This window comes from Arachis ipaensis, chromosome B10 (assembly GCF_059453495.1).
Source record: "Arachis ipaensis isolate K30076 ecotype BB chromosome B10, ASM5945349v1, whole genome shotgun sequence".
Lineage (NCBI taxonomy): Eukaryota > Viridiplantae > Streptophyta > Magnoliopsida > Fabales > Fabaceae > Arachis > Arachis ipaensis.
In genome coordinates this window covers 7902568-7927887 of record NC_142435.1, presented here as the reverse complement: position 1 = coordinate 7927887, position 25320 = coordinate 7902568, and the positions used below count along the sequence as shown (strand labels likewise).

The 25320-nt window shown below is 35.3% G+C and overlaps 1 protein-coding gene and 1 pseudogene across 2 annotated transcripts; both read left to right on the top strand.

Moving 5' to 3' along the window:
* The first annotated feature begins 8299 nt into the window (after window positions 1-8299).
* LOC107624551 (uncharacterized) lies at window positions 8300-11206 on the top strand. Of its 2 annotated transcripts, XM_088503435.1 has the most exons (2): window positions 8300-9717; window positions 9844-11206. In XM_088503435.1, exons 1-2 carry the CDS (start codon window positions 8300-8302, stop codon window positions 11204-11206), a joined length of 2781 nt encoding a protein of 926 aa, XP_088359561.1. The 2 variants fall into 2 exon arrangements, with proteins under 2 accessions (XP_088359561.1, XP_088359530.1); XM_088503404.1 differs by having other exon boundaries at window positions 8300-11206.
* Window positions 11207-12150: 944 nt separating this feature from the next.
* On the top strand, window positions 12151-14308 carry LOC148579083 (uncharacterized; annotated as a pseudogene).
* The last annotated feature ends 11012 nt before the right edge of the window (window positions 14309-25320 follow it).

Here is a 25320-nt window from a genome sequence, read left to right as displayed (position 1 = left end):
ACAAGCATAATAATGATAACTAAGAATATAGAACACAATGAATCTTTAACTTACCAGTATCTGAGATTCTATCAAAGAGTAACACAGGGACTCCAAGGGCAGCCTACTGCATGTTGTCAGCAACGCACATGGTACTTTAATCGATCTGACTCCACTACTCGATATTCAGCACTTTTGTGAATGTTGTATGTAAAACTCGCGAAATTAATGAATAATTAGCCAGTAAATCAATTGTTAATCCAATAAATTAGAAAAATAAATTTTATAGTTTAATGAGGTAGAGCTAATTAAAATAAGAATTTTGATACTAATTTTAAAGAATTTGGCCCAAAATTGGATCAAACAGGCCGAACCGAACGAACTGGACCCGTAATGGGCCCAAGGCCCAACCCATTTGCCCTTGTATTAAAGAGCTTCAGCTCTTCTCTTCCTTCAGTTCAATGAAGGACGCTGAAGAACAAAAGGGGAAAGGGAATGAAGAACAAAACCCTTGGTCCAATTTCAAATTCACATAACTTTCAATTCGGAGCTCCGATTGACGAGCCGTCAGCGGCCACGCATTCGTCTCAAAATTCTCTACAAAACCCACTAAATAATTTGGTAAGAAACTTTATTTTTCTCACCCAAATCTTCTCATATCAATTTCAAAATTTGTTGAGCTTTGGTTTTGAGAGTTCATTGAATTTTGGTGTTTAGGAGCAAATTAGCTTTGTGGGTTTGCTGGTTTCTGTCCCTAACTTCTGTTGGCAAGGTGAAAAACCTCTAATCCTTGTAAAATTATTTATATAGAATATGGGGTGTTGATTTAGTGATGTATATGTGATATTAGATTGAATTATATGATATGGAGGTAAATTGATGAAATTGGTGGTCAATTGATGGTGTTAAAAGCTTGAGGTCAGACAATTGTTGCTGAATTTCTGTTTGAAAGAGGTTTGGAGCTTTGGGTATTTGCGGAACAGCGATAATTTGTGGTGTTCCGAGCATTAGGGAGGAATTGGCCAAGGTATGGTTTCGGTTTCTCGTAACTAAAATATAATATTTTGTGAAAAATTAGGTTAGATGATCATAGGTTAAGTTGTATGATATGTATGATTGAGGATTGGAGACTTGTTGAGTGGGTGATTGAAATATAGGATGAATGAATGATGATCATTCATGTTGGATAATGATGTTAATGAGAATGTGTGAAGGATGATGATGATATTGAGTATAAGAATGATGACTTTGTTAATTGGTGAGTTTTCGTTTTGATGCCTATTTGGTGATTTTAGTTAATGTAGTATGTGTTGGATTGATGTAGATATTTAGTATGTTGGTGAAGGTAAGAATGTGGGGTATGGTTGATGAGGTGATGGTTTTAATGAACTATAATGATACATTGATGATTGATGTTGTAGTGAGATTAATGAACATGAATTATTATTGTTGTTTCATTGATAAATAATGTTGTTTGGATATGGATTGTTGGCTTAGAGTTGTTGAAATAGGGTGTTGTATGCTATGGAATGAATGAGGATGTGAAGATGACAGTTTGGGTTGTTTTTAATGTTGTGTAGAACCTTAGAATATTGATTGAAAATTGTGATTTTGGTGAAAATAGAGGTTTGAGGTTTGTTGAAAAAATATGGTTTTTGGCCGAACTTCGGCGAGCCATAACTCGGCTTCCAGACCCCCAAATTGTTTCAAACTTATTTCATATGATAATTGGGTTCGTGAGTTTACGCCGTTTGAAGAACGGATGAAAAATGTTTTAAAACGAAAAAGTTATGCGCGTCAGAGGTTCGGTATGTAAGATTAAAATTCTGCAGACTTAACCATTTTTGACTAATCTGCAATGCATGCGTACGCAAACCCCTCCATACACGGATGTGCATTTCTGTTTGGCATGCATGCGTACGTGTGGCCCCTGTTTCAGCAAACATGAATTTTTTTATTTAAAACTTAATTTCGAACTTTTAAACCTCTATTTTTACTCCCCGGTATCCTAAACTTAAATTTAATTATAGAAAGGGAGTTGTACATTGAGAGGATAATAACTTGCGAGTGAAGAAAGATTGTAAAGGGGTGATGTAAGTTGAAAAGTTTAACGGGGATGCTGGTTTGTAAATAAATGTGATTGTAGCCCTGGGTAGTAGACAGTGGTGATGGCCACTTGCTCTAGGTATGAGATAGGGAAGAAGAATTATGAAAAATGAATTTAATTTTTGCAGTTTTGAATAAATGCATGTTTGTGATACCTGTGTGGTAGCAAGGATGGTGGTTCGTCCCGCTTGCTCCAGGTTAATGTTTGAGATTTGATAACGATGATGCTTGATTTAAATTGAATGAATGTATTTTTGAGACCCTGGGCAGTAGCAAGGATGGTGGTTCATCCCACCTGCTCCAGGTCAGTGATTGTGATGACTAGGTAGTAGCAGCGGTAGTGATTATTCCACTTGCTCCAGGTTGATCTTTTAAACACCCGACTGGTTAGTAGCCGCAGTAGTGGTTATTCCACTAGCTCTGGGTTGAGCGGGTAGTAGCAAGGGGATTGTAGCTCAAACCCACTTGCTTCGCAATGGGTGTTTCAGTCCATGGTTAGCTACCAGGACGTGTCGGGTTGGCTATATAATCGACAGATGATATCATCAGCCATAGGGCAGGCATTCATTATATGCATTTGTCTATTTTGCTTGAGTTTACATTTCTTAGGATTACCTAATTGATAATTTATGCTTACCTGCTATATTTGTTACCTGCTGTAATTGTATTCTACTTGTGTTTGCCATTGTCTGTTTGCTTTTCTGTGTGGTTCCACCAGAGTTGGAGGTTTTGCAGGAAAGTAGACAACGGAGGGTTTTAGTTAGAGTTTAGTTAAGATTTAAAACCTTAGATGACCTACCATACTTATGGTTTACAATTTATTACCTTTAAGTTTTATAAGCTGAGTGTCGAAATTTTAGGATTACCTTCGACTTTTCCAGAACATTATATGTTAGAGATGTGGGCATTGTTACCATACTGAGAACCTCTGGTTCTCACCCCATACATATTCTGTGGTTTTCATATGCATGACGTGAGGCACCTCGCTGAGGCATTCTGGGAGCTTCTTACAGCGAAGATCTTCTTGCCTTTGGGACTTTACTTTTAGTTATAATGTTTACATATAGATACTTATTATCTCCACTATATATATATATATATATATATATATATATATATATATATATATATATATATATATATATATATATATATATATATATATATATATATATATACGATGTATTATTCTTCTTAGAGGTTATTTTGGAGAAAAAGGTTCTGTAAACTCTGTATTTTGAGCTCTTTTGGAGACTCTCATGTATATATGTATATATGCTTATGTGCTCTGGCCGGTTTACCTTTGCAAGCCGAGTTAGAAGCTTTGTTATTTGTATCTTGGAAATCTTTAGTAATTATCCATGTTTAACTTACTCTTATTTTTCTTCGGTTACGCTAACGTTGACGTGAGGGTTGCGCTTTTCGGTTTAACGCTTTTGTTTTTAACTTTCCTACAAAGACTCCTAGTTATAAACAATTTTTCACCTATATTATATTATATAATTTTATTTTTAGAGGTCGTAATACCTTACCACCTCTGTCTTATGACTTAAGCATAAGATTGTGTGTGGTAAGGCGTTACACTGTAATTCTTCACACCCTATATTACGGCATCTCTGTTTTTGAATCTGTGGCCAACCCTAAACTCTACCCACCATCCAAGTTGTAATCTTTCTCACCCGTGTTAGAAAATGGGTTCTTCTCTTGCATCACGTCTAGATCCAACGTACCATAGTGACTGGGTACAGATGACAAGGCCGGAATTGGGTGCGAGGAAGGCAGAAGATACCTACGTGATTCCTCAACCAGGGTCTCTAGTACAAACTCTTCCTCATCATCATCCTCGGAGAAACTGCTCTCGTTGATACCATCGACCTCCATGTCTTCCACTGTACTGGCAATGTGAATCGGTGGTGGTGCAAGAGGTGGGTCATCTTGGATGAAGTCTGACGACCCAGATCCACTACCACCGACGTTGCCGACCTCCGCAAAAATCTCCATCACTTGTTCCGCCACGATTCTCCCATGGATGTCAAACATCAGGCGCACATGATCATGTCACCATAGAGGCAAAACAGAGGAAACCGAAAATCTCCGTTTTCCATCGGTGCTAGCAACCTATACCCCACCCTTTTGATCTCTTTTCTCCCGCTATCACCGACGCTATCCAATATCAAACTCTTCAATTCCACCAATGAACTTACCAGCCAAGTACATAATAGAATGGGATTCTCACACTCAAATGTCACTCCATTATCACTATTTCTTATACGGCAATTTGGATACATACTTAAAACCAAGTATTCACTACTACTAGACATTTTGGCTTATTTTCAGAAGGAATAGATAAAAAAGAAGTAATAAAATATTTGTGGAGAATACAAAGGATTGCACATCCTTTTATAGCTACTAGAAATTTATTTTAATGTATATCGTTTACAGTATAAACGTCATAATTACGCTCTTATTTTATTTAAAGTGTAAACGAAATAAGGATAAAAAGAAATGCAGCATATATTTCGTTTACAATATAAAAAATATACGTATTAACTTATTTTGTTTACACTGTAAAAAGACACATTAAAACAAATTTTTAGCAACTATAAAAGGATGTGCAATCCTTTTATAGAATTGAGAAACAAAAACTAAAATATTTTTTAGATAAACTCACACTGAAATCTAATAGTTAAAAAATAAATACACAAGTTATAATAACTAAAATTTGTTTATTAAAAAAATGTTTTTTTCCTTTTTAATCATCAAGTCAATCCGTTATTATTAGCGTCTCTATTAATTTATATTTTTTATTATTAAATATAAAATAATAACAAATTTAAAATTGTTTTATCTAATTTATACCAACGTGTTTTATGAAAAAGTACAGCAAGACAATAAGAATAATAAACAATATGAACAATAAAATAAAAAAATTGAATTAAAATCATAATTTTTTTTATTAATTAGTTATTAATAATTTCATATTTGAAATTTTAAAAATAAAGATTTCAAATTAAACCAAATCACAAAGCGGTGCAGTAACACCTATTATCACGCTAATTTTTCTCTTCTATTCGCAAACTCCGATCTGCAGAGTAACTCAGCCGCTGCTTCATTTTCCCGCTCTCCGGTCCGACACGGCCCAGACTCTAGACGCCACCGTCCAACCTCTTTGCGAACGTCCGATCGCGCCACACAATCCCCGGACAGCCTCCTTCGCGCTGCCCACCCGCCATTGGCCGTGCAGCCTACCCCGCAGCCCACTTCGTTCTCCGTCCTAGCATCACCATCCGCGACAGATACCGAAGTTGTCGTTGCGTGGTTTCTCCGTCATCGGATCTCCTCTCCTGCCTCCATTCGTCACCGTCGACTTTCTCTACCCCGCAAATGTGCTGGATGTTCAATTCACCAAGTATGTAGATGGTTATTTTAATTCTTAATTGGATGGTTATTTTGTTCGATTCAGTTTAAGTATATACAATTAACAAATGCTAGATGGTCATTTTATTAGGTAGCCAGATGATTATTTTAATAATTACGTACATAGTTGTTTGATGACGATCCCACGGCGGTGATGAGGGAGGGGGGTTTCAGGGGTGGACGATGATTGCCGGTAAGGGAGCTTCTAGCACCGGAGAGGTGGAACTATTGATGAGGGTGGGGTGGCAGACGGTTTGAGGGAATAGGGTATTTGGGTGAACTCCTTTGGTAAATTAGGGTTGGGATGGTTAATTTTTTGAAATAACTATTTGAATTTTTTGGCTTAGGTAATTTGAAGAGTTTGCTTACTTTTTTTCTTGTATTGGGCTAAATTTGGAGCTCATTGTTCACATTGTTTAGATTTTTCGTTGTTTTCCTAACGGAATTGGTGTTTTATTTTATGGATTGAGTCTCTGTGTTGTCTGTTGATGCATGGTTGGGAGAGAGGTGTTGGGAATAATACACCATTCCCCCTTGAGAAAATACCTTTCACAGAGAAATAAAATAGACACAATCACAACACTAGAATTTAACGTGGAAACTCCAATTACTGGAGAAAAAAAAAACCACGGCCGTTGTCAAATGACAACCAGAGAATATCACTATGTGAAAATTGTTACAACACATAGACTTCTTTCTCTCTAACACTGGCACCCCAGTACACCCACACTCTCAAAGCAAATATTTAACTACACCTCACAACACTCTCTAATCAAAGAGTATAGAGGAAAAGAAAATTCATATACAAGCTTTAAGTGTTTCCGACTGGTGCAAAAAATATGGAGAACTTAACCTCGTATTTATAGCCTAGGCCACCCACTTCATTTGCTATCCTAAGCAATGTGGGACTAATTCAACCAAATCCTAACAATCTCCACATTGATTGAAATAGTCACACATCTTCAGCTTCCATAGTCAACACCGACAACTCTTTACTGCCATTGTCTATGCCGACAATCATAGTTCAGAGAACTATCATACTCCACCATGAAAGTATACTCACTTGGAATTAGACCACTCCAAGCATTTCGCCTTGGTACAGATCGAAACCTTGCTGAAAATTCATGGTGCAACTTCCAAATTGGCTTTTCCTGGAAGTTCTTCAGCCATCGACATAACTCCGCCACACACCTTGCATCTCAACGCCAACCAATGCCCGTGTGAAATTGTGGACCCGATTGCTACAACTTATCCTTATCCATGGCAGTGCGGCAATACCATGAGGATACTTCTTGTCTTCTAGAGAACATCATCTTCATACCAGAGATCTTCTCCTTCAACGCCTTGTGCAAACCTGATTGTATCAACACATCCTTGACTTGTATTTGCCACAAGCCAAAATTGATTCTTCCATCAAATTTCTCTATTTCAAGCTTCACAACACTTGAATATCCTGACATTGTTGCAACCGTATACTGGAATAGTATAACTCAACTGTAGACCGTGCACTAGGAAGGGTCCCCAGGAAAGATATGTGGGTCACAATGGACACACTTAAATACCAAGTCTTTTCTTAGCCAGAACCTTTCCAAACTGCACTCTCACATTGTCACACTTCTTTCCAGCAACAACAACAGCAACCAAAGATCAACCTCAAGCCACGGGACAAAATTCTTTTCTGATGTGGAAGGTCAGACTAGGCTGCAACCACAGAGCATACCAAGAATAAATCTCACCGAACCGAAGCTCTGATACCACATGTTGGGAATAATACACCATTCCCCCTTGAGAAAATACCTTTCACAGAGAAATAAAATAGACACAATCACAACATAAAAATTTAACGTGAAAACTCTAATTACTGGAGAAAAAAAACCACGGCCGTTGTCAAATGACAACCAGAGAATATCACTATGTGAAAATTGTTACAACACATAGACTTCTTTCTCTCTAACACCGGCACCCCAGTACACCCACACTCTCAAAGCAAATATTTAACTACACCTTACAACACTCTCTAATCAAAGAGTATAGAGGAAAAGAAAAATCAGATACAAACTTTAAGTGTTTCTGACTGGTGCAAAAAATATGAAGAACTTAACCTCATATTTATAGCCTAGGCCACCCACTCCATTTGCTATCCTAAACAATGTGGGACTAATTCAACCAAATCCTAACAAGAGGTGCGATTTTTTTTTCCCTCACAATAGTGCATGATAAGAACGAAGAATCTTTGTTTGATGTTCTCATTCTTAATTAAAAAATGAACATAGAGTACGAAATAAAATACAAATATCGAAGTCAAACCTTTATGGTGGTCAACTTCTTACTTTGTTTGTATCATAACTGATGGGAGCAGCGTTGACTTTCAATGTCAAAGTTCACTAATCTTTGAACTTGAAGGAAAACTCTTCATTTAAGTTCTCAAATCATAGAAAGAGATCAATCACTTCATATATGTTATGATAAAGTCACAAGAGGATAGTGAGTGACACACACAGACGCTGGTAACAAGCTCTTTCAGGTCAATATCAGTTAATGATTAAGCTGTTTTCAATCTGTTCTTTTAAGCATGTTATATATCAATCTACTATATATTATGTACAAGTGTTTCTTAGTATCATGTAACTAGCAAAAAAAAAAAAAAAGAACTTTGCATAATTATTAACCTCATTCAATTCATCTTATTTGGCATTATTGTCTTGTTTTGTATGATTTAGATCTATACATTTCCAATTTGGTGAGCATAGCGTGGGAAGAATAAACACATCTTCTTGGAATCTTGCATTCTCAAGAAATGCATATGGAAATGTCTAGTAGAAATCTTCTTGCCCTTGCAAACCTCTTTGTGATCCTAAGTTTATCTGCTTCCTACAACCACAACTTGGATGAGTCTTCAGAAATCTTCACCTACTATGGTCGCGCAGCCGAAATAGGAAAACATTGCAGCTCATACTTATCCTTGGCATCTAAGTTAAGCCCTGATGCCAATAGAGGTATCAAAATCAAGAGAGAACTTTCTTTCAACTATGGAGATTGGGAGCAGGAGGATGGACATGCAACCTTGATCCCATTCAACCAAAGCAACAGGTTTGAACACAGTTTAGCCTTAAAACTAGTCTCTTTCAAAGTGGTGGACGTTAGTTCAGTCCATCACTTTGAAAATACAGTTAGTCTTGGAGGCATAATGTCCATAGGCATATCTGGTGAAGGTCCAAATTTTCGAACCCACGAATGTTGTCCTTTCACAAAGAGGCCTGGCTTATCTGTTCTCAAAATTGCATTTGAAGGTGTATACTTACAAAGCAATGAGAATGGGAATGAGCATTTGATGTGTCTCCTGGGAAACACAACTTTACCAGTACCAGTACCAGAACCATTCAACTATGATTGTAATGGTAATCTTCTAGATTACACTCTCATACAAGATGACCAGATTTTACTTGTTCTTCGGTACCCTCAAACGTTCAATTTGACAAGCAGAGTTGTAAGAGGCGAAATGCGAAGCTTGAAGCAAGAAGGAAGCTTGGCATACTTTGATAATGTTCATATTTCTTCCCAGCTGAGGCACTACTCCAGCTATCAATTCAGCTCTGAATTGAAGTCCAGATCTTGTGATCTTTATCCATATCAACAAGAGCTGACAACACATGGAGCAAAATCATTGGATACTGGCTACGGCTTTTGCAGTTTTCTTGGGCAAGTTATACAGCAACCTTTTGATGTTCTCCAAAACTATAATGATAGACATGTTGCTAGCAAACTAGGCCCTTTCCATCTTGGAAAAGAGTTTAGTTCCAATTGGACTCAAGAAAACTTTAGGCTGCTTTTTCAGATTCTTATGTGTGAGGAGGAAGCATCTACCGACGATGTCCAAACTGCAAGAGTTTCTGCAGTTCTAAGAGCATTCCCTCCATCCTCTCCTATATATGCATGGCAAGAAAGAACAGGTCTCTCAGGCCTGACTTTATTCGCAGAGGGAACTTGGAATTCCGCAACAAGAAAACTTTGCATGACTGGGTGTGTTAGTTCAGTGTTAGACTCAGAAGAATGCAACTACCAGATATCTTTACACTTTCCAAATGTGTTCTCCATCAAGCAGAGGAGTGTAATGCTAGGTAGCATATATAGCATCAAAAATGAAACAAACACGTCCTTCTTGCCTTTGTTGTTCGATTCATTATGGTGCCCTTCAGAACTTAAGAACCTTGGTTTGTATAACAATCTGCACTATGAACAACAACAACAACGCCTTGTCCCACTAGGTGGAATTGGCTACATGGATCAAACGAAGCCATTGCACCCTATCTCGTATCATGTCTACAATGAGACTATTTACACGTATAACAATCCATACTATAATTACTCAAAGGTTGAGCTAGCTGCAGCAAACAAAAAGAAGAATCAACCCTCCAAATTGTTCACCTTTATCAAGAAATTGTTCCTGAAGTATCCAACTCTGGTGGATGGAGAAGATTTGCATGCTTCATTTGATTTCCTCTCCAATAAACTCAATGTCCAGGGGATTTCAATTCATCATCAATCCTTGAGCAACCAGAACTCAAGGGTCCTCATACGGATGGAAGTGCTTTCACTTGAGATTTCATATCAACATGAAACAACAGAACCAGAAGAGAAGAATCTCTTTAATATATCATTGCATATGACTTTCTCTGAAAGATATTTTGATGAAAATGCAGTTACTTTCCCTTACTTCTTGGAAGGTATTTATGATTCCTTAGCAGGTGATATGTATCTGATTGGATGCAGAAAGGTTTCATCAAATGATAAAAGCAGTGTTGAGCATGGCCTAGATTGTTTGGTGGAAGTTAAGGTTCAGTATCCTTCTGAATCAACAAGATGGCTGAAGTTTCCCTCAGTTGAAATGACCATCACTAGCCAAAGGAGTAAAGAAGACACGCTGCATTTCGAGCCTATCACTTTCAAAACTTCAATTCCATACGACAAGAGTGAACAAAACTATGCCTTCAGGAAAATCTTTGAATGTGTTCTAAGGCTTCTCATTTCCCTTGCAGCAGTAGGCATAATTTGGAGCCAACTTCGATACATGAATACAAATGGAAGCTGCATTCCTTATATGTCTCTTGGGACGCTTTCCCTGCTGATGTTTGGTTATGGTGCAGAATTGGTAAGGACCAGTGAGCTCCTCTTTGGATCAAATGAATATTCTTTTAGAAATTTGCCTTATGGGTTCAATGGGTATCAACAAGCCTTGTTGGAAGCATTGCAAACCTCAACAAGGTTTCTAGTGTTGGTTTCTTTCCTTCTCACTATAAAGCAGTATCAAAAGGTGTCAGAAGTTAAGAACAAACCTATTGCCTATTATCTTTTACCTGCAATGTTAATGATTAATCCGAGGTTTCTGGCCTCGAAGATGCAGGATTTCTTCTTGATGCCTCAAGTCATTGAGAACAAAGCTTGGAGATGTCAAGTGAAGTCTTTGAGGAAAACATACTATTTTGGACTCACATTGCTGAGACTTGTTATACATTTCTATGACTACATCAGAGATCCTTTGGTGGATCCATTTGTTAGTGATGGTGGTGATGCATTCATCAACAACCAAGTGGGATCAGATTTCTTTTCCATTTTTGATATCATGATTCCCATCATTATGGTTTTATTTGCATGTGTGGTCAGCATTCAACAAAGCTGGAATTATCTCAAGCCAAAAAGTCCTTGAAGTCTTTTTTTTTTCTGAAATTATTTCTTCCTTGTTTCCTTTGTGTTCGTCAATTCACAATGTTTGCCTTGTTTTCTTGATTTTGTATCAATAAGTGTGCTATGAATATTAACACGCATATGCTTGTAAGTTTTATGCTATGTCTTTGTAATTTTAAGGCTTAAAAATTAAAATGAGCTGAAGATAAAAATTATAACGACAACTAAGCAATTGTAAATTTCCATGGTTACCTACCTGCCTTATTTGAACATTATATTATATAATCCATGTTATTGCACGTCTTAATGTTCAGTATTCTTATTATTTACCAGAAAAAAAAAAAACATAGTAGAAAACAAAAATGCAATTGTCAACTCAAATCGAAGTCAAAGCTAGCTAGTTAGTTAGCCACTCAATTCAATAGTTAAATCTCAACAGACAAATATAACAGCAAAACTATTCTGGTTAACTCCTTAGAGCCTTGCCATGGAAATTTGAAAGTCCACTACTCTTGAACTTGAAGGAGAACTCTTCATTTAAATTCTTCCACTTTAGAGAAAGAGATCAATCACTTCATATAGAGGACAAAGTCAGAAAAGAACAGTGACATACACTCGCTCAAAACAAACTCTTATCAGGTCAGAAAGTGTTCTTTTAACCATTTTGAATATCAATTTAATATTATGTATCACTTCTATAAGTGCTTCTTAGTTTTCATATAACAAGAAAATATGATCAATGCATAATCATCAACCTGATTCAATTTCTTTCTCATTTTGAATGTATGCTGAAATACGTCCCCTCTTACCATTTATATATCAATCTACCATTATGTCCCAAGTGCTTCTTAGTATTCAGAGAACTAGGAAAAATGACTAAATGCATGAGCATTAAGCTTGGTTCAGTATTCTCTCAGTTTGACTTATTGGCTTGTTTTTACTTTTGTGTGGTTTAGGACTATTAAATTTCCAATTTGGTGAGTCTGGGAAGTAGAAAAGATAAAAATCACCCTCTTGGAAATACTGCATTTTCACGAAATGAAAATCAAAATTTCGATTCGAAATCTCGCTGCCTTCACACACCTCTTTGTGATCCTAAGTTTATCTGCTTCCTACAACCACAACTTGGATGGCTCTTCAAAAATCTTCACTAACTATAACCGCGCTGCCGAAATAGAAAAGCATTGCAGCTCACACCTATCTCTGGCATCTAAGTTAAGTCCTGACGACAATAGAGGCATCAGAATCAAGAGTGAACTTTCATTCACCAATGGAGATTGGGAGCAGGAGGATGGCCATGCAACCTTGATGTCGTTCGAGGGACACGGTTTTCCCACAAAACTGGTCACTTTCAAAGTGATGGACATTAGTTCAGTCCCTCACTTTGAAAACACAGTTAGTCTTGGAGGGATAATGTCCATAGGCATATCTTCTGAAGGTCCAATTCTTCCAACTAGTTCATCTCCTTTCATAATTAGGCCTCGTTTATCTTTTTTCACAATTTCCTTTGAAGGTGTATACTTTTACAAACCAATGATCATGAGAATGGGAAAGAGCATTTGTTGTGTCTCTTGAACATAACTTTACCTATATCAAAACCATTCATTGATGATTGGAATGACTATTATCTAGAATATAGTCTATTAGAAGATGATCATATTCTACTTGTTCTTCAATACCCTCAATCCTCCAGCTTGAAGAGAAGAGCCATAAGAGGCGAAATGTAAAGCTTAAACCAAGAAGGAAGCTTGGCATACTTTGATAATGTTCATATTTCTTCTCAGTTAAATGGTTATGCTAATGTCATGTATCAATTCAGCTCTGAATTAAAGTATAGATCTTGTGATCTTCATCCATATAAACAAGACTTGACAGCAGAAGGATCAAAACCATTCAAAAGTAGCTTTTTCTCCACGACGTTTCACGAAGACCTTTTGATATTTTCCAAAACCATAAAGATAAGCATGATGCTAGCAAACTAGGCCCTTTTCAACTCGGGAAAGAATCTGATTCTGCTTGGAGTGATGGAAACTATAGGATGGTCTTTCAGAACCTTATCTGTGATGAGGAAACAAATGACAATAATATTGAAAGTGCAAGAGTTTCTGCAGTTCTAAGAGCATTTCCAGCCATGAATGAATTTACAGAATGAGCAATAACCGGCCTCTCAGGCATACCTTTATCTGTATAGGGAAGATGGGAGTCCTCAACGAATAAACTTTGCATGATTGGGTGTGTTGGTGTGGTTGATTCAGTGTCAAGAGGTATGCAATTCTCTGATATCTTTACACTTTCCAAATGTGTTCACCATAAAGCAGAGGAGTCTCATGTTAGGTAGCATATCTAGTATCTCAAATGAACAAACATGTTCTTCTTGCCTTTGTTTTTGGATGCACAATGGAGCCCCATGGATCTCAAGACCCAAATGAGTTTATATGACATTCCATACTATAATTACTCAAAGGTTTAGCTGGCTCCAGCAATAAAAAAGAAGAATCAACCTTCAAAATTGTTAAGCCTCAGCAAGAAATCACTCAAGTTAAATGAACTCCACAAAAGACTCGATGTCTATATGGACGCGATTCGTCATGAATCCTCAAACAACCATAACACAAAGGTCTTCATGGAGATGAGGTGCTTTCACCTGGAGCTTCATATTCATACCAACATGAAGAAACAACAGAACTTGTTAACATATCATTGCGGTTCACTTTATATGATGCTTATTTTGACAAAATTGCAGGTCCTTACCCTTGTTTCTTGGAAGGTGTATATGATCCCTTAGCAGGTGATATGCATCTAATTGGTTGGTGGAAGTTAAGGTCCAGTATCCATCTGAATTATCAAAGAATCCCTCAGTTGAAATCACAATCACCAGCCAAAGAAGCCAAGAAGACAAGCTGCATTTCAAGCCTTTCACCCTCAAAACTCTCATTAATCCAAACAAGGAGGGTGGTGATTTATCTCTATGATTATGATTACATCAGAGATCATGCTTTAGGCTCAGATTATGTTGATTTATCTCTATGATGATTCTACTTGCTTCTCTTCTCTACATTCAACAAAGATTGAATTATCTCAACGATTTGATTATAATGTGTGTGGCAAGTTCCTTATTTCTTTGTCCATGTAACCTTGTACATGCTATGTATATAGTATGTTACTTTATGTTTAGGTGTCGGATGGTAACATTTATTTCCTCTCTGAAAATGCACAATCTTATGTCTAATCAGTTTCAATAGAAAACAAGGAACATTGATCTTATGATATTTTGTGGTCATGGAGCTTGAGCTTATTATGATAGAGGGCTTTAATATGAGGATCATATTTTGGACCTGCATGGTTTATGTGGCCTATTTGCAGGGTCTTTGAATAATTGAGAACAGCAATAATACTGTTCCATTTTTCCATGTTTTCAAGGATGGCATGACCATACCTTGAAGTAATTTTATTATTGGTTCATGTAGCAACTAGTTGACATCATAGGAAATTCTTTGGGAGTGTGGTAGCTTAGCATTTCAATGCCGAAACTTCGGTATGTCATTTGTTTTTGTTGCTTTTATTCATTTGGTACATTAAGGGAAACTTTAGAGTAACAGTTGAGTTGCCTACAAATTCAAAGCGTCAGTCACTAATACAATTATTAGGTTAAGCTGTCTACATTATATTCTTTGAATGCGATCCTTATTCGAACCTTACAGTTAATGCAGGATGTTTATGCACCAAGAGTACCCCTTCATTTGGTATGTGATGCAATAATTAGCATCACTACCACAAACTTATGCTGTGCCTATAAGGTTTCTGCCATGTCCTAATCTTCCTAATTGAATAATTAAGGTAATCACCCCTTGTCTTGTTTTATTAGTATTATACTTTAGAAAACAACAAATTAAAGGGTTTGGAATTTGTTGAGTGAGTGAGTGAGGGCCAGGGGCAAGGGCAAGGGCAGGTCCACCAATAATTTGAGCAATATATTAGGTTGTTTCATGTGCAAGCAAAAAGACCACAGCCTGGCAATCATGCTGTTACGAATTTATTTTTACTTTTCTAATAATTAGAAACATATGTTGGGACTAAAATAAAAGCCATCTATCTAAGTCGCAAAAGCAATCTGTGATATAATGATTGCCATCGTTACTTAATTTGGAGAAACACTGGATAACTAATTCATATATTCCAGCTATCTAATATATTGCTCTGGTTGTTAAGATGTTACTATAAACATAACACATTCATATATATCGTGTTTTTGTGATAAATAATCATGATTGTAATGACTAGAGAAAGAGTAGTACTACATACTTTCTAAGGGGTTCTTTTATTTTATTTTATTTTATTTTTCTTTTTATCCTTATGTTCTTCTAGAAGTGAATTAGATTTACTTTATGTACTAATATGGCCTTTCCAAGTTCAATAGGAAAGAAAACATGCATAAAACCATTATTATTCTATGTGTGTATATAACTACATATGTAAATGTTATATGTGTTGATCAAATTACATGAACTTGGACGGCAAGGAAGGTAACCACCTCTTTCTTGGTAGTTGATGATGATGATGCCCCCTCAAATGGCGATGAATGTGGAATCATGGCATTGCCCTTTTGCGTCACCATTACTCCTCACCCATCATATATAGTTATTAGCCTTTATTGCATAAATTATTACATTTTAGTTTTCCATTTTTCTTTTTTTGTTGATCAAAGTTGTATGCACCAACCTTCAATTCCTTTAATATCTTATATCTTACAATAATAAAACTATAAAAAAATAAAATAAGGGAAATGATCATCATTAGGTCATCTCACTTTAGAGAGTAAAATAAGGATTTTCACTTTTAGTTGGATATAAAAAAAAATTAATTAGAAGTGTGTGTAATCCTTTTTAATTAACTTTATTGATTCAATAATGATAAGGATAAAAGCTTTTTTAGTACGTCAAATTAAATTTCTAGTAAACTTCTCAGTTTACCAAAATTTAAGTAGTACTACCTAACCAATAAATATTAACTAATAATCAACCAAATTTTTATTGGAGTGACATATGAGTTTAGATTTAGGCTTAATTTACTAAAATTTTTATTTTTTAAAAATAGTTTATAAAAATTAATTTTTAAAAATTAGTTTTTTAAAAATTATAACATATATATTTAGTAAATTGAATTAAAAATATTTTTTAATAAATATGAATAACAAATACATTTGATAAAATAGTTTTTAAAATTTAAAAATATTATAATAGATATTAATATAAGAATTAAATTTGAATATTAATTAATATACGAGATTATATTAGATTTTTTTAATTTTGATAAGCACAAGTTAACTTCAAAAAACTTTCTCTTAGGTGCTTTTAAAAACACTTCTAACTTTTAAAAACTGAAAGCATAAGTACATGAGCTCTTTGATTTACCAAACGTAAAACGAGACGCACAAGCACCTTTTCAAAAAGTTTTACCAAACCACACCTTAATTTATTCTATTTTGAAACCCAAATTCACAAAAGGTGCGTGTGTAACAACATCTATAACTTAAGAAATGATAAATATACGTTATCCTCAAATTTATGCTCTCTCATGCCCACTATCGCAATCGCAGTTACTGCCTGCACTAACACGTGGGGAGTCATCATCATCATCATCATCATCATCATCACCGTCATCATTGTCACCCATTCTTGCGTTTTCGGATCCCTCCTCATCTTCTTCATCCGAGTCGCTACATGTGTTTTTTCCGTGCATTTGCCAAGCCTGTTTGTTCAAGCGTGTATCAGCCTTCTCATGTGTGTAGCCGAAGCCAACGTCAGGGCAACTATCCCTGAAATCTGTAGACAATCGCGCAAGAGACTTCTTGCCAGCTAGGACCATGACAAGAACGAGCATATAGTAACATACGACCAGATTCTACTTGACTCCGAATAGAACCTGCATGTGATTCTTCGTCATTAGTGTGGTCAGATTCCAAAATAGAAACTAAAACTGGTTTGGTCCCAACTCCAACAACCACGCTATTGAGAAACTTCCAACGTATCCTTCTTGTTGTTGCTACGAATGAGGTGGTCGAGGTGGATCCTGTGGTAGATAAGTTGGGGGAGGAGGCTTGTACTGTGGTGTATAGTAGGGTGGCAGTGGAGAATAGTGTGGTAGATAACATGGTCGTGGAGGTGGATAGTGCGATAGGTACTACAGTGGATAGTATGGGGGTTGTGGGGGCGGATAGTGCAGCTATGGTGGTGGTGGTTGTCGTTGTGGGGATGGTTGTTGCTGTGGCGGGGTCGTTGTTATGCATCAAATAGATCGACTCAAACTTTGTCGCATATAGTCAAATGACCACCAAACTCTCCTCTATACCAATCAGTGTACTCAACCGTAGGTGAATAAGGATATGCGTCAAAACCATCAATAGTATACTAGTGTCGGTTTAGTTTCCACCTACTGAACCATTTGCTGTGGAATTCTCTCCTGTCTGTATTTTGTTCACCATGTAACCTAACATTGTGATGCTCCTCCTGGTCCTTTCTCTGACCTGGTAGAGGTTGTGAATAGCCAAATTAGCGATCAACTCAATCAATTGAGTATCATTCTATAATTTCAAAGTTGATCAACAGTCCAACAACGGTCCATATCTCATGATGAGCGTATACATCTTACGATATGTTATGATTGATATAGACATATAGAAACCACGGAAACTAGAGTACAATGTTGCATCAACAGAATATATATTAACAACAAGAATACTAATTGTGATTATGAAATAATATTTTTAGTTATTATTATGTCATATTGCATATCATCAAGTTTTTGCCTAATATGTACTAACTTTATTGCTCTATGATTTCAATGTTATCTCCAATTATTCCACCTGAAAATTTAATCTTTCTGGTTAAAATCATAATAAAATTAACTTAATATAATAATATACAATTTTATTTTGCACGTGCAAATACGATTTTATCTCTGTGCCAATGAAAAGATTCCACCTACAAAAACGGGTGCAAAAAATTGAAACTAACCAATGCATTCGTTTTCATGTCCAGACGCGATAGAAACCAATTTTTCTTAATGCATCAGTCACCAAGTTATTATACTGTTCTACTGGAACTAATTTCTTCGATTTTAAAATCATCGCCGGCTGGATGAGTAAAGATAAAAATTAGACTAACACACAATATTCATAATTAAGATCACTTTATAAATATATATTCAGAATAAGTTATATAAATATTATTTAAAAATATATGTACCGTAAGTTATATATATCTCATCAATGTTAATATTAATTATATATATTATTAATATTAATCTTATTATCATACTATTTTTATTAATAATATAATACTATATTCATAAATATGTAGCAAATTTTAATTTAACGACATATATTTAGCATAATGTTAACATAAATATATTTTATTAATTAACATGAATATGTAAAATATTTTAATATTAATAAATATTATAACTTTTGTATACGGTAATAATTGAATTACTGATTTAACATATATTTTAATATTCATTATTCAATATTCATTATAGGAATACTAATAACATACTTTTAATGATAATAATAACATATAATATCCAAATTACTATACATAATAATATTAATATACACAATAATATTAACAATGGAAAAAAAAAAATAAAACGCTAGTAACATACTAAAAAAACGAAACGAAAAACTATATAAGTTATATATTACCTGCTAGTGTTAATATTTACGATATACATACTTGAGAAATTATTCTAATGTATACTTTCATATTTAATTATTCATACAGGTTATCATTATTAACATGTAAAAATAGTAAATAAATTCTCAACATAATAAAAAAATACATATGAAGAATTTGACAACATAATATATAATTTATGTATCAAAAATTATTTAAATAAGTAATAATATATTCTTTTTGTAGAGTTAAATTTCGTATTTTTTTTTTTTGTTAAAATTACATATCAAATACTTCACATACCTCTAATATATATATACCACAACTCACACTACACTATCTCATGAATCTCACTAAAAGGTCATGAAAGAAGGAAGAAGCACTACAAAAAAATCGCTGAATATAATTAGATTTGCTGTCGGATTTATCATTGGAAGTTAGCGGCGAGTTTACCAGTAGATTTGGTAATAAATTTGTTGGATAAAAAAGATACTGTCGGATTTAGTTTTTTGATGGTAAATTTGCCAGTAATAATTGGGAAAAAAGAAAAAATTGGCGTGATCATTACCATCGAATTTAGGGAGAAAAATCTGGCAGTAAGGTAATTAAATAAAGGTTTAATTACTCTGTTGGTCCCTATAATTTCGCGAAATTTTCAATTAAATCCCTATACTTTTTTTCCTTTCAATTGGGTCCCTATACGTTAATTTTTTTTTCAATTTAGTCCTTGTTAACGTTAAACGTTAAAAAAATGTTAGTGAATTGTGAAATTACTTGTATATCCCTAGGGACCTAATTGAAAAGAAAAAAAATATAGGGACCTAATTGAAAATTTAGAAAAAATATAAATATTCAATAAAAGATATTCCTATAATCCCTATTTAATGATTCTACGACATTAAAAATATTTCTATAATCCCTTTTATTTTATCACTATCATTTTTTTTCTTATTTATATACAAATTGTGACATAAAAAATATTTCTTTAATCCCTTTTATTTTATCACTATCATTTTTTTTCTTATTTATATACAAATTGTACCAAAAATACTGTCTCTTTATTTTTTTGACTTTCAAAATACCTTATCTTAAGAAAATACAAAAAAAAAAGTAATGGATAAAATGAAACAGAGAAATAGTAGTAATAAGTATAATATAAAATTCAATTTTCATCACTCAAGTATTTATTATGACCAATATAATGAAAGAACTTGCATATGGCATATGGTAACAAGAATCATTGATAGAATAATAACTAAAATTGTTTACAAAAATTGAGTTCTATATAATTCCTCAAACAAGAGAATAAATTTGGCTGACAAAAACTCAAAATCAAGTATATTGAAGAAATGAATTTTCCTTATGGTAACAAGAACCATCAGAAAGAAATCCCTAAAGGCTGCTTGCTCTAGCATAAACAGATATTCCATCTCCCTTGGATATGATCTTTGCCATTGCAACTGATGCCAAGTGACGCAGGCCGTCGACAACCAAAAGTGAGCAGGAAATACAATGCATCCTCACACTGTACAAAACCCTTGGTCCATTCAATCTGCAACAACTTAGTTTCAGCTTGTATATACAAAATGATCTGGATGCACACAGCTAACGATGTTCACAGCAAAATTAAATCATAGGGATGGGGATACTTCCTAGCTCCTACTAAGAGTCCAAGCAGAAAGAAGCTTTAAAAAATAAGTATGCCAAAGTAGAATTTATTTAAGACATCAATGATAGGAAACCATCATTTGCAGCAAAACTTGATCATTACCTTTGTCAAGCAATTTATGCAAGTAACAAGAGTTTTCTCATCCTCAGTAATCAATAGGGGGACAATAACCTGAACTGAAATATTTTAATTATTGATATCATTATTAAGTTAATAAAGTAACCCAAGTCCAATTCATCTGAAATACATTTACAAGCAAGAAGAGCCAATAAGTGAAAAATTCAAGAAATACATACACTTAAACATCTGAATGTATCATGCTGGGATAAAACAATATTCAGGCAGTGCTCTGCTTTATTTGAGACCTGAAAACAGGACGAAATTTGCTGAAATTAGGAGAAGAATTAACAAGAAGACAAACAAGAATATCACAATGCTGGATACCATAGGAACTCTATCCTTTGTTACATTAAGCAGCTTTTCAATAACAATTTCGACTGAACTTTCCATGGCGTCTTTCTAAAAAGAATAAACAGAAAGATATAACAACCTCTTATTATATTCCAGAAAGCCCATAAAAGAAATATGTATGGTTGCATTTACCAATATAGGCAAGGGCACAATGAAACAAAGTGGAGTACATAAAAGGGGGTAAGAACCTGGATTTTAAGCATTTCAACAAGCATTGAAAGAGCAAGCTCTTTGATTGAGGAATCTGAATCATCCAGCACCTCAAGCACAACTGTCAGAATCTGATTGAAGTACTGCAATGACGATGAAACAAACATCACAAAAGACAAAAAAGAAAAATCTAATATACTGTGCTATGCCGCAATGGTGAAATTTTCTTAGCTTTATCCCGACTGACTCCATTCTCAAAATGTTATCATTTTTTCAAACTATTAGTTAGCTCTTAATTTCTCAGGCTTGCATTCACAGTCCAAATCCCAAAATGAAAGCTTAGAATTAAAATTTAAAAAAAAAATATAAAACAAAAGTATCCGTCCAATGCATGTTTCCATCAGCAAGTATGAAGCTTTTTTTGGGGGGGTACATGCTAAGACCTCCAAATTACAGGTCAATGGTGCAGCAACATCAAAAAACAACTTAGTATTATTGATAACAAATCTAAAGGAAAATTTCTAAAATAAAAAGTGTATATAGATTCTGAGTAAGGAAAAATAAGGTTATTTCGCCCCTACCTAAGTTCAAGATGCAGAACTTCTTCGGAAACTGTTTGCTTAATTGCGGCCCTGCTGAATCAGGCTTCGACTCCATTAACTAGCAGCAGCAATTTGAAAATTTTGCCGATCTATGGCTGGCGGTGTGCGCATTGATGGGTTTGGGGCAAAAAGGAGAGAGAAAGCTGACGTTGATTGCCGCAAGAGGGGACCTTATGGTGGATCCAACGGGAGCTCAAGAAGTTAGGGCTATTGGGTTAGGACGGGGTGAGTGTGGGAGTGGGACAAAATAATAAAGGGTTTTTTGGGAATTTTGAAAATATAATGGTATCTTTGATTAATTTTTTTTTTAAATATGAGAATATTCGTTTATTTAACAGAATATTCCGTTATTTTAAACGTTTTTGTTACGGTAGGGACTAAATTGAAAAAAAATTAACGTATAGGGACCCAATTAAAAGGAAAAAAAGTATAGGGACCTAATTGAAAATTTCGCGAAACTATAGGGACCAACAGAGTAATTAAACCTTAAATAAAACGCGCAATTTTAGTCACAGGCTATGCGTTATTGGCGGATTTTTTCAACGGTAAATTCGCTGGTAAAATTGACCCTAAATCCAATTTTGTGAACATTTCTTTTCTATTTTTGCAACATCATTAACCTCACTTCTCTCCCCTTTCTCTTTCTCTCTCGCCATCAGCCCTCCATCACCATCATTTGCTGCCGTTTCGCCGTCATCAACCGCTTCTCACAACTCTAGCTATCATCGCTATTGAAGAGCGTCCACCTGGAGCTTGTTTCTGTCATGGAGGAGCTTGTTTCTTTCCTACGAGTTGCTGTCTCTGTTGTTCGCCGCCGCTTGCCTCTGTCAGCTGCAATACTACCCTTCCTCCTTTATCCAGGTATGTCTTCTTTCCTGCCTTATATTTCTTTGACATTGTTATCATTTGCTAAACCTTAACCCCTTTTTGCCCTAATTTTTTTTTGAACCACCATTCAATTCCACCTCTTCCTCTAGTTCCTCTACCTGCGACTGCTTAATTTGTCTCCTGTGTCCCCTTCTATTTTTGCCGCTTCTGGTTGTCCTGCTCGGCTCCTTAGGGTGAAGGGACTCGTGAGGATGCCTGCTTAAGTTCTTCACATCACTACCAAGAAAATCTCTTGTGATGAAGGTAAAATTTTCACTACTCCTTCCACAATTTTTATCATCCTATGACTGTTTTATAATTTTTGTTTTTTTTTCAAATTGAATCTTTCTCTCGTATTTGGATATCATTTATTGTAGAATGTTAAAGGATTTTAGATTGAAAAGGTTATATATTTCAATATTTGGGTATTTAGATAATAATTGTTCTGAAATTTATATAAATAATGGTACTATTACTGTTGCTTGAATATTTGATGCAAGTTATGTGTTAGAATTTTGAGTTTTAGTGGCTGTGTTGTTTCTTTGGTTTGTCCATGAAACATATTCTAATATTGCAATTGATCCAGGGTGCATGGCAGATTATATATGTGTCACATCTTTTTTTAGTCTAAACTAGCATTTTGTTGTTAAATTAAATTAAGCATTGTTTGGTGCAAAATGGTAATCATAGATTTGATAAATGTTGTGATCTTTTTATTTTAGTTTTGGTGTACTCACTTCATGTAAAACCTGCGAAATTAATAAATAATTGGCCAATAAATTAGTTATTATTTAAAAAATTAGAAAATTGAATTTTATAGTTTAATGAAGTAGAAATAATTAAAATATGAATTTTAACATTAATTTTAAAGGTTTTGATCCAAAATTGAGTCAGACGGACCGAACCGAATAAACTGGGCCCAAGGCCCAACCCAATTCACCCAATATAAAGAGCTTCAGCTCTTCCTTCTTTCCCAAATGAAACACGCTGAAACTTGCATGAGGAGAAGGGAAGAACATTCAAACCCTTGCTTCAATTTTTATTCCACCATAACTTTCAATCCGGAGCTCCAATCGCCACACAGTTTGCGGCCACATGACCATCGCATCAAGCTCTACAAAGCCCACTAACCAATTCGGTAAGGATATTGTAACTTCACCCTCAGTTTCTTTTTCTCCCAATTTCAAATTTTGGGTAATTGGATATTGAAATTTTTGATATTTTGGTGTTTAGGATCAAACTAGTTTGAGAAAATTATTGGGTTTTACTCGATGCTTGAGGAAGGTAAGAACCTTTAAATCTTTTTGTGGATTATTGAGTTAGTAAAGTTTGATGTTGATTATAGTAATATGATAATAGATTGAATTATGTTGATTTGAAGTCCTATTAGGGATTGAACTTGTGGATTTTGGAACCTTAGAAGCTAAAAACCAGTTTTGGTGTGATTTTGGTGAAGTGAAAGCTTGAGAAAACAGTGAATTTGAGGTGTCTTTGGCTTAGGGAGGAATCAGTCAATGTATGGTTTTAGTTTTTCGTAGGTAATATATAATGTAACGTGAAAACTTAGGCTAGACGACCTAGGATAAGTTGAATTATGTGTTTGGTGCATACTTAGTGGTTTTAGTTGATGCAAATATTCCTCAAACCCTTCTCAATCATTTCCAAATAGAAAATCATTTTCAATATTAAATCTCTTCCAAACCAAATTAATTCCAATATTAAACATTTTCTAAAATCAAATCATTTTCAGAATTAAACTGAATTTCAATATTAAATTTTTCAAAAGTCAACTCATGTTCAATAACAAAACATTTCCAAAATGTTGAGAAAACCAATTCGGCAACCATCAATTTAACAGAATTAATAACTCAGAATATTCAACCTTCTCAAACAGTCATTAACTCCATCAAACAAACAATTACAATCATCCAGAGCAACTCAATTCAGTTCATAAGACTTACAAAATCACAAAAATATACTTTTTGCTTTAATATTGAGTTGTAACAATTCTTGAAAGTAAAATAAGTTTAAGAAAAATGCCCCTACCTCGATCGCGACTCAACTACGCGACAAAACTCCATTTTCTCTCAGCCCACAGCGGCGGCAGCCGCAACCTCAGCTCCAAACCACTTTTGCAGCAACTCTAATCGCAATATATAATAACCGAAACTCAATCTTATAGCAATTAACATTGCGAAGCCTCAACATAAGATAACAAAAAAGTGACTAAAAGGCTTTTTGAAATAAAAACGCTTACCACAACAAAGAAGAAACGACTGAGTCAAGTAGCGGTAGTCCCAGCGGTGGTTCCGATGGCCACAGAACTGCTCCCGGCGGCCAGAACAGCGGCGAGGCTTCATCTTCCTCCGGCAGCGACACCCACGACGACAACCTCCATGTTCTCTCACTCCTGTTCAAGCACCTCTTCCCGACAAACCCAATGGTGGCAGCGGCAGCGCAGCAGCTTCTCGATGGGGTCTCCATCGTCAAAGACGGATCGGCGGTAGGGAAAGGAATGGCGGCGACAAATCTAACATTGGTGAAACTCGACTATGACGGCGGCACAGGGAAGCACTAACGGCAGCGGCATAGCTTCCTTCAACCCGCGGACTCCCTCTCTCTCTCTCAAGTTGACGTCGACGGCGACTTGGCAGCCACGGAGCTCCTCAAACAGTGGCGAGCTTCCTCCAAATTGCATTCGGCA

Bases quoted from the DNA above. Each gene is read 5' to 3' on its own strand.
- LOC107624551 (XM_088503404.1), top strand. From the start codon at position 8,300: ATGCATATGGAAATGTCTAGTAGAAATCTTCTTGCCCTTGCAAACCTC.